We start from the raw sequence: 14,868 nt of genomic DNA on the forward strand, positions 1-14,868 counted from the left end.
TATTTCTTTCAACAGGAATCAATACAACTGCAGCTTTCAAGTTTCCCCAGCCTACAAGAAGAGGATAAATCTAGTAAAGATGACTCTGAGAAAGAAAAAGAAAAGAATAAAAACAAAGAGAAAGATAGAAACAGTGAAAAACCCAAGATAAGAATGTTATCAAAAGGTGAACAAAAATATTTAAGTCGTTATTCAGTCATCTATCATAGTCACGTATGAAGACGTTTTTGAATGCAAGAATGTATTTGCTTGTTTTTGTTGCTTATATATTTGATATTCTGTATACGTCTGTGGGATTGTAGTGTATGTATTTGTTTATGCATTGTTTGTGGAATATATGCAGTATGTCTATATTATCTAATAAGCCTGCACAGTTTCTGACCCACAAACTCAAATGCAAAGCCAATCCAGGGGGCTTCATTAAACACTCTGGTTTGACTTGCTGCCTGGAACTGCAAAGCAAGGGAACTGTGAAGAACTCTGCTGGTCCTAATATGTGGCCAGTGGTCTCTGTTCAGACTGGAGGGTCACACATTCTGCTAACTTCAAATTTGAATAAGTGACTGCATTAAGAGGGAGGATTAATTATTCTGCTTTGGGGAGGACAGTACACTTGTTCACTCGCCTCTTTCCCCCACTCCCACCCCATGTCCCTGGAATGAGATCAGTGTTGGACCTTGGGTTTGGGCGATAGCTCCCTCCCCTACTTCACTGTAGAGAAAAAGTAACCACAACCAAACCATATAGGGGCAGCTTTCATTCAGTGTGTGTTTGTATGTGGTGCATGTACACAATTATTGTATGTGATTGCAAGGAGCCCACTAAAAATACTGCATGAAAATGGATGTAAGAATAGCTACCCAATTTTGCCAGCACATGCCATGCCATATAATTTCTTGTTAGCGGCACACTACACTCTAAAGCCAATGTCCATATTTTCATGCTGACTCGGATCCATGATCATTATCAGCTGTTGGGTGGAAGGGCAGGTGTCTACAATGAGTTCTTCCCAATAAGTAGAAAAGGGAAGAGTGGGAGCTTTTGCAACTGCAGATATTTATATCTGTGCAAATAACCAGAGTTGCTGTATGGAGGGGAAGTTATCACTGCTCTTGCAGAGTCTTCCGTATGTGTTGAGTGAGGTCCAAGCACAGAAACTTGTTGCTAACAGAGCCATTGTCTTTTGATATTTTGTTCGGAAATGGACTTAAGTCTTAAATATGAGTTAATATACAATTAAATTGCCTGCCGCATTTTAAATGTCACGCATGAAATGTGCAAGATTATCAACAGATGGCTGGTTTATTTGTGGTTATCCAATCTTCCCAGCTTATTTACAATAGGTTTTTTTGAATGAAGTTTTGTTCTCATCTCTATGGACAACGTTAGAAATCCATTGTGCATATATATTTAAAAAAATGCACTTCATTGCTATCTACACATTCACACACGTCACTGCTTCCCAGTGTTGCACGATGCAGATTCTTATTCATATCCAATATCATTCTATTGATACCATGCAACAAGTGGTTTGGAATGCAGTCTGCAAGGCACTTTGCCAGTGTAATGACGTTTAAATGCATCATGTGACGTTATAATGGGTGCTTTATGGATTGTCAAAAAGGGTGTACACCTCATCGGTGAATGCAGTAAAATGAATCAGTCTGGCTGAAGCTGGACAAAATATTTAAAAAAACACCCTGCTGTCTTTGGGTATTTGGGGATGTGAAATATCCCTCAGAGAAATGTGCTAGTCTTTTTAAAAGACTTCTGTTTTCTTCAAAATTCAGTTCCTTGAGTAGAAGCCTCCACATTCACACTGAAATTTTGCTCAAAGTGAAATTCAGTACAGTTCTAGATGAACACATTTATAAAATGGTCAGGAAAAAAATCCCAAGTTGTGTCCAGTCAAATCCCCAAAGTGGTTCTGATTTGCCATTTTGTCTTTCACATCTGTTTTGATTTTCTATCTCACCCATGGTTGCCCAAACAAAACTAATTATGTCCAAAACCTGCCTGGTATTTCACACACACATATGCACAATATTAACAGTTCAAATAGTTGGAAAGGCTTTAGGTGGATCTATACATCCCTTGTATTATTCTAAAGCACAGCACTTTAAATTAATATCCACTTGTCCTTAGTGCTTGTAGCTGTTGGTACAGTGAACATAAAGTACGGGTACCCTCCCACTGTTCTGTGGGGTATTTTTTCCTGATGCAAGTCACAGTCTGCATGTGTTAGGTATTCTTTCAGACAGCTGGAGAAGGAGAAAACTTTCCTCCACACAATGGCTTTAAATTTTTTTTTAACCTTAAAAAAAATGAAACTATTAGTAATGTATGTTTTTTCAGACTGCAGCCAAGAATACACAGACTCAACAGGCATAGATTTGCACGAATTTCTGGTTAACACATTAAAGAATAATCCCAGGTAAGTAGGCCTTTTTTGTGTGTGGCTTGAGAACTTAGCAATTGGGAGCAATGTGGTGTTAGTCCTAGAGTGGTCATGGTGTGGAAAATAATACCTATGCTGCTATGAAAGCATATTGATTTTTAACATAAACCCCTATAAGTACTCCATAAGCTTTCCCTTTCCCCATAGTTTAATTCCTTTCTCAGGGAGTTAGCCACGTCCATCCACACACCTCTCTTCCGAAACATGCAACACAGCATCTAGAAACCCGCAGCCATCTATGTCAGTGTTTCTCAAATATAGACATACTGCAAGATGTGATGTGGGAACTGTCATGGCAGCTCCTCAATGCTCTGTCGTTAGTTAGCCAAAATCAACATCTATCACAACCATCTGTGATCATGTAATCACACATTTTTGACAATGTAAGGCTAATGCCCAGTAAACATAAATGGCTAGTGATAAGGGGAGTCAAGTAAAAAAAACAAACCCACACAGAATTATGCAAGGCTTATGTGTTTGGTGGAGTTAGGATTCAGAGACCTGATGGGGACTGGCAGAGAGGTTTAGAATACAGATACCCAATAAGGAGGAGCCCAGCTTAAAATAGTTGCTTCAGATCCCAGGATAAGCAGAAATACTGACTAGGCTTATGCTGTCTGTGTTTTGTCATAAAACTAAACTCTGGTTTAGTGCTACAGGAACGAGTCTTGGGCACATGCACCCCACACCCCACCCTCAGTACAGCATTTGTTTCCTGTTTGGTCAAATCATAGGTAAAACTTAAAGCAACAACCATTTCTACCCAACATTTCCTATTTTGGACATGATGACAAACTGATTTGTTGAGAAGTAAATGCTTTCAGTCTCCTTGTGGTCACACAAGATGATAAGGATTTTGGGGTTGGGGTGGGGGAAGTGAAAACAAGTTCATGTACTGAACTACGGCTTAGCATAGCAAATGGTTAATCATACTTCAGTCTGATTCCAGCTCTTGAAATAGAATATAATAATCTGTTCCCTTGGTGGGGCCGGGGGCTGCAATGAAGACTAGGTCCTGTGAACATTTTCAGTTTCTAAACTGCTACACCTTAGACACTCTTACACATCAGTTTTATGGAGAACCACTGACATAGGTAATCAGGCATCCCTGCATTTAAAGCTCCTCTTTTTGTTTGGAAGAGTAAAATGTCCTGCCCCAACCCCAGATATCACAGTCCTGTAGAACTCCAGTGAGTTAGGAAATCTTATATCATATGACTCTACATCCAAAGAAAAGACAATCTGCCTTACTTTAATATATGATCAAAGTTAAAACAACAACAACTCTGTAACTACTATTTACCGTATTTTTCGCTCTATAGGATGCACTTTCCCCCCTCCAAAAACGAAGGGGAAATGTGTGTGCGTCCTATGGAGCGAATGCAGGCTTTCGCTGAAGCCGGGAGAGTGAGAAGGGTCAGTGCGCACCAACCCCTCTCGCTCTCCAGGCTTCAGGCAGCTATCCGCAAGCCTTCGGAGCTCTCTGAAGCCTGAAGCCTGAAGCCCGGGGAGCGCAGCGCCAACTCCCACTGCGCCCCCCGGGCTTCAGGCAGCTATCTGCAAGCCTTCAAAGCGCAGCAGGAGTTCCCGCTGTGCTCGGAAGGCTTGCGGATAGCTGCCTGTTCTGGGGGCTGGGGTTGGGGCAAGCTCAGGCTTCCCCCACCCCCAGCCCTGCAAGCTCCGGGAGCGACGACAAGGTTGTGTGCAATCTTGCCACCACTCCTGGACCTGTTTGGGGGGCTGGGGTCGAGGCAAGCTCGGGCTTCCCCCGTCCCCAGCCCTGCAAGCTCCGGGAGCAGTGGCAAGGTTGTGTGCAATCTTGCCACCGCTCCTGGACCTGTTTGGGGAGCTGGGGTTGGGGGAAGCTTGGGCTTCCCCTGCCCCAGCCCCGCGCCTAAAAACGAAGCCAAGACAGCGATCGGGATCCATCCCACTCGCTGTCTTGGCTTCCGCCAAAGCTGCGCGCAGCCTCTCCCGGCTGGAGAGGTTGCGCGTGGCTAAAGAGGAAGCCAAGACAGCCAGCGGGATGGATCCCACTCACTGTCTTGGCTTCTTTGCTCTTTGGGGGTGGGGGGGGGAGGAAATAAATTTATTTTTCTTTATTTCCCCCCCTAAAAACTAGGTGCGCCCTATGGTCCGGTGCGCCCTATGGAGCAAAAAATACAGTACTCTATTAATAGTCCTATTATTATTATATTACTATACATTTTTATAGTATATCATAATGATGAATAAATAATTTTGATGGCTTCTGATTTGATGCAGATTGCAATTTCCAATCCAAGAAAGATTAGAAAACAATCTAGTTCTCATTTTCTGACAATTATCAAAACATCACTATTATTATCATTATCATTATCTTTATCCCATGGATAATCCCTCTAGATTGCTGAACTATAATTCCTATCGGTGTCAGCATGGGCCGTGGTCAGTGATTATGTGAGTAGTGATTTGGAGGGCCATAGACTAGCCCCCCACCCCGGCTGTAATACATTATTTCAGAATCAAAATAATGAGGGCTTGGGTGCAAAGGACTATGCACATAAGGAGAAAGTGTATTAGCATTGTTCTATGGACTCCTGCCGCAGGTGGCGCTGTGGGTTAAACCACAGAGCTTAGGACTTGCCGATCAGAAGGTCGGCGGTTTGAATCCCTGCGACGGGGTGAGCTCCCGTTGCTCAGTCCCTGCTCCTGCCAACCTAGCAGTTCAAAAGCACGTCAAAGTGCAAGTAGATAAATAGGTACCACTCCGGCAGGAAGGTAAACGGCGTTTCCATGCACTGCTCTGGTTCGCCAGAAGCGGCTTAGTCATGCTGGCCACATGACCCGGAAGCTGTACGCCGGCTCCCTCAGCCAATAAAGTGAGATGAGCACTGCAACCTCAGAGTCGGCCACGACTGGACCTAATGTCAGGGGTCCCTTTACCTTTATGGACTCCTGCAGTAGAGGTATTGGGAAACTATGATATGTCAGGGGTTCTGTTACAACATGAGTGGCCACCATGAGCCACTCACAAAGCTGGGTTCCCAACCCATCAGTCACCACCACCATAGCCAATGGTCAGACATAACGGGGTTATACTCCAAAAGCTCCTGGAGGGCCACAGGATTATCAGCCTCCTGCCATCAGGATGTGAACTGTGATATCTTTACATGTCATAAACAAGTATTTGGGTTTGTTGTAAAGGGACAGAGCAAAGAGACATCAAAATTATTTCAGTAGTTGTAGTCCTCTGCGCCCTTCCCTCCCAAAAAAACCCCTGAGTAGTGATTTTCTTATTATTTTCTTAACAGGGATAGAATGATACTGTTAAAACTGGAACAGGAAATTATTGATTTTATCAGTGACAACGGGTAAGTTAATTTTCAGTATTGATTTCTTGTTTGCTAACTCTTGTCTACTATACCAGGCACTCATAGACTTTTGTTTTGAGCAATATTATTGCAATATGAAAATACAAAGGTTTTAACAAAACGAATGTCTTTAGTAATTATTCATCCCTAAGGAATTAGATAAACGTCTTTAGTATGGATCCTTAATTGTGTTGTGCTGGTTTCATTGGCAAATGCCCCCAGACAGTCCTATGTTTTCAGAGCTAAGGATGGAGGCAGCAATTGCTCCAGACCTACAGACTTTTTGGAGACTAAGGTTCAAAATGCTCCTCCGTCCCAGTGCAAAGTTTGGGCATTCTCACCCTACAGGGGTGAAATTAAGACAAAGGAGATAACTTCACATATACCTACCAGAACCATTTGGAGCAAGAACGGGATACAACTAAATAATTACTGCTAAATATTTATTTCTGAGCTCTACTGCTCAAATTATTTCTGATGTACAGTTACCATTAATTTCAAAGGAGTTTGCATAAGCTATTTGAAATAAAAAGAGATTGTTTGATGCAATTGTTTGTTTGATGTTAGTCAGAATATACCTACCTGCCTGTTTGGGCAAAACACGACCCAGTATCACACTAAACAATTCAGTTTCTTCCCTTCAACAATTTTAATAAAGCTATAAGATAATGCAGGTTGTTTTGCTCATAAAAAGCAATAACTTAAAACATTTTGCATATTTATATTTTAAATACAGACTTGACACATGCAGAATATTGGGATGGATGACTGGAAGAGTTATTGTTAAAGAGACTAATGAAAATAACAGACTAGGCATACCAGATCTGACAACTGCCCGTTAACTAATGTTTTAAAAGATCATGGGTGGTTGCTGCTGGGTTTTTTTTAAAAAAAGTGGACTGCTATTGTTCCATCATGTCAGAGGCTGCATCATATTGAGCCCTTTGACGTTTTGTTCCAGTAATCATTATAAAAAGTTCCCCCAGATGTCATCATATCAGCGAATGCTAGTGCACAGAGTGGCAGCTTACTTTGGCATGGATCACAACGTGGATCAGACTGGGAAATCTGTAATTATCAACAAGACCAGCAATATGAGAATGTAAGTTCCACCTCACTGTTCTCCTTCTATTTCCCTTTGCTAAGAATCGGTTGGAGTGCATTCCCTTTATCGCATCCCAGGTGTTTTCTTCCTTAGTTCTTTCGTTCTATTTGAGTAATACATATTTTTTTTAATATTTATTTTACCATTCATTCTCATGTGGAGTTTCATTATGCCTGTCCTTGGAAGAACACTGAGGACATGAAATATGTTGAAGCAAATCAATCTAACTGTTGTTTGTTGATAAGAAAGCTGTGACCTGCCTCTGGAATGGAATGTTATATTTCCTAGCCCCTCATTACCGCTGTAATGTTGGAGCGTAGAAAAAGTAAATTGTGGACTATTCTTTTTACTTGGAGCACTGCAAACTATTACGTGTAATACTTCTCGAAAGGGTAAATGTATTGTGTGGCATTCTCTTCCCTATTTTCTTTTTACAGGACTCTCCTTTTGAACAATGAGTTCCTTATCTGGTTTCCACTTTTGTTCTTCCAATGCAACGTTTTTCCATATATATCATTACCCTTTCACAGTTGAGAAATTGTCTCTGAATTAATTCACTTTGCATAATAAATGAGCTAAGAGCATCTGTTGTGTAGAAAATGGGCATCAGAAAATGCAAAGAGTTGCTTCTTATATCACTGGGTAGGCAGGAATGCATTCATTTATTTCTTTTTCTTTAAAAAATGTATCTCCAGTTCCACCTCAATAGGTACCCAAGGCAACTCACAACAAGAAGGCACAGACAACCATTTTAAAATGACAATACCACAATACACACTAATGTCTGATGCCTAATGGTACAATCTTAGAGTGCACTCTGTTTATAAGAGACATGTCAGCCTGATCTAGCTGATTTGCAATCGCTCTGTTGTGTGTGGATGCAGGTTCTGTTAATTTCAGCGTAGGGAACTGAAAACTGCTGTTTGATTTGCTACTAGAATTAAAATAAATTAGGCACCCCATGAAGATGAAAGAATTCTGGATGATTTGGTGTCCCTGCTTCTCTAAGAAATCACTGGATAAAGCAAATAATGGAAACTTGTTTCGTCCTGCATGAAATTTCAAGTCTGCATCCAAAGAATGGGATGCTTGGTTCAGATCAATGTCTGAAATTTAGCCCCTATACCCACTTCACTTATTAGCCCTTTGTTGCCTTAGTTCATTAGTTCCTATTTCTTAATTTCTTACCTTCTCTGCTCCCTCCTTCATACTGTTTGCCTCTGGCTCCCTGTTCCTATTTTCTCTGCTTCTTCAAAGTTTTCAGCCTGATCTACTAAGCTCTCCTGTCCCTAGCTCTGAGTTTCTAATGCAACCCAAACTGACAACTTTCTTTGCAGGACTTAAGAGAAACTGGACTGCAGACATTCTGACAACTTGGTTCCCTGACCTTTGAAATGTGCATGAACATTCTGTAACCATGAACATTCTGCAGCTATGTCACTGGCTCAGCTAATCAAAGTCGGGATAACTGAGGAATTCAATATTTGCACATTTCTATATGAAATGCCCTGGTTTCTCACTTCTCTGAATGTTTCCTTGCAATTATTGGCAGTTCTTGCCTTGCGCACACATGGAAATATGTATTTAAGAGAAAACACACACATTTAAATTACTCTGAGAGAGAAAACACACATAAAGGCTTATTCAAAAAAGCTTGTAAATCTGCATGCATTGCAAATAGTTGCTTCTAGGTTAAGTAGCTTGCAGAAACAACAATTAACAGTGCATAAGAAGCAGGAGTATACTACCGTATTTTTTGCTCTATAAGACTCACTTTTTCCCTCCTAAAAAAGTAAGGGGAAATGTGAGTGCGTCTTATGGAGCGAATGCAGGCTGCGCAGCTATCACAGAAGCCAGAACAGCAAGAGGGATTGCTGCTTTCACTGTGCAGCGATCCCTCTTGCTGTTCTGGCTTCTGAGACTCAGAATATATGTTTTCTTGTTTTCCTCCTCCAAAAACTAGGTGCGTCTTGTGGTCTGGTGCATCTTATAGAGCGAAAAATACGGTGTGCTCTGGGCCCAGCAATCATACACAACAGCTCTTCTTTTCCTTCACCTCCATGGGGAGGTGGATTATCTGGGGGAGGTAGCAGCAGAAAAGTGTCCGACAGGGGAAGAGTTAAGCATTCCCCAAGTACTTTTCTGTTACCCCCTTCGGAAGTTGCTTTGCAAAGAAGAAGAAGGCTTCAGGCTTTCATCTGCGTCTAACATGTAGTCTTATTCTAAGAAAGTCAGCTTTGGAAATGGTTCTTAACATACATCCAGTATATTCAATAGCACATATTGTAGCCATAAAATTTAGATGGATTGCTTCCCAAACAGCACCATTTTCTTAGGCTTTAAGGTGACATTAGTGTTTTTGGCTAACCGTTGCATAGACTCAGCAGCCCAGGTTTCTTTAACCTTGAAACCTGTTCCCAAAGAACTGCTTGTTTAATTCAAAATTAATGATGTGATATTATCACATACCCACAATTCCTTGACCTAACAAGTAGTTGTCTTTTGCCTCCCTACCACTCTATTCTCCTTCTGTGTTAGTTTCACAATGTTCATGTGACGCTTGGAACAGGAAATGATACACAGATTCCATGGACTCTTCATTAATGAGGGTCAACTTACTATTATAAGAATGCTACCCAAACTCTTTTCAGACGTTTCCCACATTTATATTCACTAAACTTATAGGGAGAAGAGAGGGACCTGCTGGTTAGCCCATCCGCAACATACACATATTTGGCTAAATGTGTGAACCATATGCACTTATTGGCTCCCTTTGACTGTGCATGTATAAGCCATGGACTGACGTACAATAACACTCTTTTATGCGCATTCAATCAACACATTTATGAAGGTTTGAAAGAGGCTGTAGTGAATGAGGAGTTCACCTATTTTTCAAGCATAATGGTTTTTAGCTAGTGGCAGACATGCCCCCATTCAACTGACCTGTGTACACTTGGAGCTGATCCAAAACAGAGACTGAGCTTTGACTTCACGCCAAAGGTTTATTGAGATTAAATGGGTGCTCAAATCTAGGAAGTGGATGGGGTGTGTGTGTGAGCAAATTATACATACCCATAAGCTGAAGGTCACTCTTCCTGAAGCCCCTTTTGTTTTGTTTTGCTGCCATGTGTGTGCTGGCAATATCAAAAATCCTGCAATATCCACACCAAGCACTCACATTTCTTCCCCATGATTCTCTCCCTAGAACATTGCCCTCCTTAAAATGATTCATGAAAATAACTATGTGAAAATAAGTAACCCTCCTGTTTTGCCATGCATGAATGGGGTGGGAAATTTGGCCGCCATTCAATAATAACTCAGTATATCTGGATTTATTTATTTACCAGTGTGTTCTCCCATACATTTCATGGAGAATTCTGGTTAAATATAATCCTTCATTTGAAATGAATAAGAAGCCAGTCTCAGAGGGTGGGTGAGGTGTCAGGGGCAGCACCTTATAGATTTCAGAGCCCTAGTGTCCGGAACATATTTGTATTATGCTCAGTTTGACTAGAAGTCATTGGGCTGTGAATCCCATACCCCCCCCAGCCAACAAAACATTAAGGAAAGGTCTGTGGTGGCATGCCATAAAGTACAACAGGCAAGGGTTGTACTTGCATGGAAATCCTTTGTGCTTGTTCACAGGTCTCTTTTGCATCCCTGACTTTGGTGTGACTGTATGTTGCATTATCACACAGGCTCTGGGCATCCTTGATGCTCCTCCAGCATCCTAATGCAAAATTATAATGCATAAGAATTATGTTAGCAGAATGTTACGTATTCCATTGTGCCAAATATGTCATAGCTGAAATATAAAGTGGGTAGTACTGCCCACACTGAATCTGTTATCCCTCATGTCAGCAGCATAGGGGCTTGATTCACTGCTAACATCTTGTACCAGTTACATGGGTGCAGAAGCCATCCGTTATAGCTATACAGATATATCTATTTAATTTATTCTTTGAGAAATTCAGCAGCAAGCAGTGGGCCAGTTCAGATGTATTGATTCCACTCTGGTAAATCTGTGGCATCTTCATCTCTTCCCTTCCCTCCTGGAGAGCCAGTGTGGTGTAGTGGTTAAGAGCGGTAGTCTCGTAATCTGGGGAACCGGGTTCGCGTATCCGCTCCTCCACATGCAGCTGCTGGGTGACCTTGGGCCAGTCACACTTCTTTGAAGTCTCTCAGCCCCACTCACCTCACAGAGTGTTTGTTGTGGGGGAGGAAGGAAAAGGAGAATGTTAGCCGCTTTGAGACTCCTTAAAGGGAGTGAAAGGCGGGATATCAAATCCAAACTCTTCTTCTTCTTCTTCCCACCATCATAATCATTCAAGCCACAGTTTCCTGTGACATCCGAAACAGGAAACTCTGGTTTAAGGACACCCTCCAAACCAGACTCAGATCCTTCTTTCTTATTCTGGCTCATTGGGGCCCTTAAACCACAGCTTCCTGGTTCGGACATCAGAGGAAAGTATGGCTTAAGAAATGAAGACTGCAATCCTTCACCAAGTTATTTGACCATAAATCTGACATTGAACTCAGTGGGGCTTACTTTTGAGCAGCCATATATCAGATTGCACCGTAAGATAAATTTTCTGAAGCTGGTTACAAAAGAAAAGGAAGGAAGGAAGGAAGGAAGTGTGCTAATTTTATTTTTTACATTTTCCACAAGTGCTATTTGCCACTCTTTGTTGTACCAATTTGTCCAAGCAGCACCAAGTTGCCCTGGCATCTTCTTGTTATGATTCTTATTAAAGGTTTAAGTTAATATTATCTCCCGTGAAAAGATTGAGGAGAGCCAGCTCTGGACATTTAGATACGTTTTGTAAGGTAATTGCTTTTATTTGGACAAATACTTCTTCCCATGACTTACTGAACTCTGATTGTTACATCTGAACAAGTACCAAGTTGGTTTCCAAACAAATAACAATGTACACTTCCTTTATCTTTTCTCTATATGTACCTAGATAATATCTCCCAATCTCCCATAAAGGAACCCAGCCTTGATAACTTGATGTCTTTAAAACCAATTACGGTAAATTTGCCAAAAGTTTTCCACTAGAACAGAATAAAGGTATTCTACAAAACCTCTTAATTTCACATTAACACAGCTTGCATTCTCTTAAAGCTCTGGTCATTAATAGAATGATTTCTTTAAAATGCAAAATAAAACTATAATTTTGTGGAAGCTGGAGCTATGTGGGCTACAAGGTATCTCCCATTAGGTGTTGATTGAAAACTTCAGAGAGCAATTACTAATGCCATTGTGTCAGTCAGGTAGGTTGTAATACGTGGGATCCTCTAGCTCTTTTTCTCGTGGGGCTTGCACATTTTTCTTAATGATTTGAAAGAAAAAAATGGTTTCCAGATCTACAGATAAAACAAAACTGGGAGGCAAAGGTCAAAGTAAGGTTGAAAATGATTTTAGCAAACAGCAGGAATTGAAAAACAGCAACGTGAAAATTCCCAAAGATAATATATTTACAGCTCAGTTTTGAATGTTTGCTCTGAAATATGTCTCAGAAGTAAATTTGCATTGGATTGCAGGTTTAATTTGTTAAGAAGTTCAATATGCAAGCATGGGAAATTAGGTAATAGCAAAAAAAAAAAAACAACCCAAACCCCTAGGTTTGTGCTAGTTCATACCTAGAGAATTTAGCCTTAAGGATCTCATTTTCTAATCAAAGCAAAATATATTTTGGGTTTCCTTTGGAACATACGGTAAGTTCAGGTGGTCTGTTGTGGCATGTAATGCCCTATTGGTCAGGTTTGCAACATAAAGTATGAATGCACATGGGGTAGTCCCAATAAAACCATGGCTGTTTTGCTCCTTCCCTGGTTCTCCTGGGGCTACCTGGAGCTAAACTAGTTTGGTTTGCAGTCATGTCATGTCCAAACCTTGGCATGTAATTTGTTTCTCTCCAAACAACCCACTGCCTGTAACCAAGGTTTATTCTTGGCTTACTACTTGTAGTTTATCTGGGGGAAGCAAATGATGAGTTCAGGTTCAGACGTAATACTCAGTGGGCAGGGTAGGGAGAGGTGATGGCAGCACAACTGGGTTAGGAGCAAAGCAGCCATGGTGTTTATTGTGAATGCCTGTGCACTTGTATGTTCATGCTTAGCTATGGTTTGACTTGGCATCACGTGCAAACTGTGCCACTGTGTCATATGAGCAATGTAATAAATTCCACATATGTTCAGACATGATGGCATATCATGGTTTGGTGCTATGTGAACTCATGGGCTTGTATGCTTTGCTCTCTTCTTGCACACTGTTTTTGTGATTTGTTAGGGGTGCATGGGGTGTTAGGGGAGGCGTAGTACCTCTGGTGGTGGACACACCATACTCCTTGTGGGATAGTTTGTCCACCTTTGGTCCCAACCCTGCACTCAGCTCTCACCTGTGGCTCCTAGAAGCTGTCAGCATACAACAGCAGCTGCGCCCCGGGAAACAGCTTCAACTGACTGGCTAACCAGGTGAGGGTAGCCAAAGAGTCTTAAATCCTCCATGAGTTAGGGACTTCCCTTGTATGTGAAGACAGGCTTCAGTGGATTGAGTGGACAAGACCAGTTATGGGTCCAGGGGTTAAGAAGGTGGTTTCTGCACATGCTGTAGAGAGAAGTGAGAGAAGTGAGGGGCAGATAGGGCTCATCAGCCTAGGAAGGTTGCCCATCTAGGAGAAGGAAAACTCTGATCCTAATCCTCCATTGCCTTGTGGGATATCTTCAGGAGAAGAAAAGCAGTAAACCCTACACATATCTGGAATGGAGTCCCTAAGATGGTTGGATGGCATCATGTGCGCCTCCTCCTGGCAACTCTTGCAGCCAAGCTGCTGCTAAATGTATTGCTGTGCTTTCCTTCATTCCACAACAGCAAGGCCAGGAGAGGGGCCTTGTTGTCTAGGCAGCCCAGGACCTCCATACACACTGCCCAGGCTTCTGTCCCAGGGAGGTCACTTTGGTGCCGCTAACACAATGGTTTGACTTCACCCCCAGAGGCGCACTCCATTTTCTCTCAAGACAGATGGATGCCAGCAACAACAAGGGAGCAAGAAACCATGATCAATGGTTCAGATATAACAGGAAGCTCTTTATGTTGCTTGTGCTAGAGGTGGAACAACGGGGGAGCAATTGGGCAGTGTACACCAGCATGCTGCTTGTTTACAGTAAATCACGATAAGCTTGAAAGTCTGAGTTATTGTGCTAAGCTAAGGGAACACAGCCAGAGTTGCCAAGCCAATGTGCAGCCTTAACAAGGACACGCTGGAAGAAGATGAGAGGGGCTGGTGGAGGTTCCACATGCCTAAATCCGTTTGAGTAAGTAGTGTTTTACCCCATAAATGTTATCCATAAATAATACACCCATTTGCCTAAGAGGGAACGAATCATCAGGCTCATTTATACACGAGAAAGGAGGAGCTTATACACAGAGTAGTCAGTTTATTAATTAACTTGGTAGCGATTCCAACAGTATGGCCGCAGGGGAGCCAGTGCTCAAAGCTAAGCTGGCCATAAATGTGGTAGTGAGCCACCTGAACACTCTGAACTCACGGGAGTAGGTGCCATATGGAACTGTGCTATAACACGAATGCACAAAGTCACCTTCTGGCATAAAATGTGCCTGTCCTAAGTTATGAGGAATAGGTGTTTATTTTTGTTCCTTTTACAAAATGTAATCTATTGATCCAGTAGCTAATGTGATTCTGTGGATTTGCTCAGCACTGATATTTGCTCTGGGTGATTAAGATTATGATCTGTTCCAGAATAGCACTCCAGTTATCTTAAGCAGGGTGAGGAAGGATTTGTGGTGGATACAAAGTGTTGAAAAGGCATTTAAAAGAGAAAAATAGAGGGACTGCCATTTTATTCATCATTGCACAGAATTGTAACCATTTTGACTCTGCAGCTATTATGGTTATATGACAGATTTTGCTGCTCTCTGCGGTTTCTTG

The 14,868-nt window shown here is 41.8% G+C and overlaps 1 protein-coding gene across 21 annotated transcripts in view; it reads left to right on the plus strand.

Moving 5' to 3' along the window:
* Positions 1-14,868, plus strand: part of ARPP21 (cAMP regulated phosphoprotein 21) — a 233,299-nt gene that overhangs the window by 125,662 nt on the left and 92,769 nt on the right. For all 21 annotated transcript variants that reach the window (XM_080975816.1, XM_080975817.1, XM_080975818.1 and 18 more), the window contains 4 exons: positions 16-166; positions 2,356-2,434; positions 5,752-5,811; positions 6,773-6,913. In XM_080975816.1, the coding sequence (XP_080831942.1) occupies positions 16-166; positions 2,356-2,434; positions 5,752-5,811; positions 6,773-6,913 (431 nt within the window). The remainder of the gene's footprint in view (positions 1-15; positions 167-2,355; positions 2,435-5,751; positions 5,812-6,772; positions 6,914-14,868) is intronic.

Source organism: Podarcis pityusensis (genome assembly GCF_964106645.2).
Source record: "Podarcis pityusensis genome assembly, chromosome: 12".
NCBI classification, from domain to species: Eukaryota; Metazoa; Chordata; class Lepidosauria; order Squamata; family Lacertidae; genus Podarcis; species Podarcis pityusensis.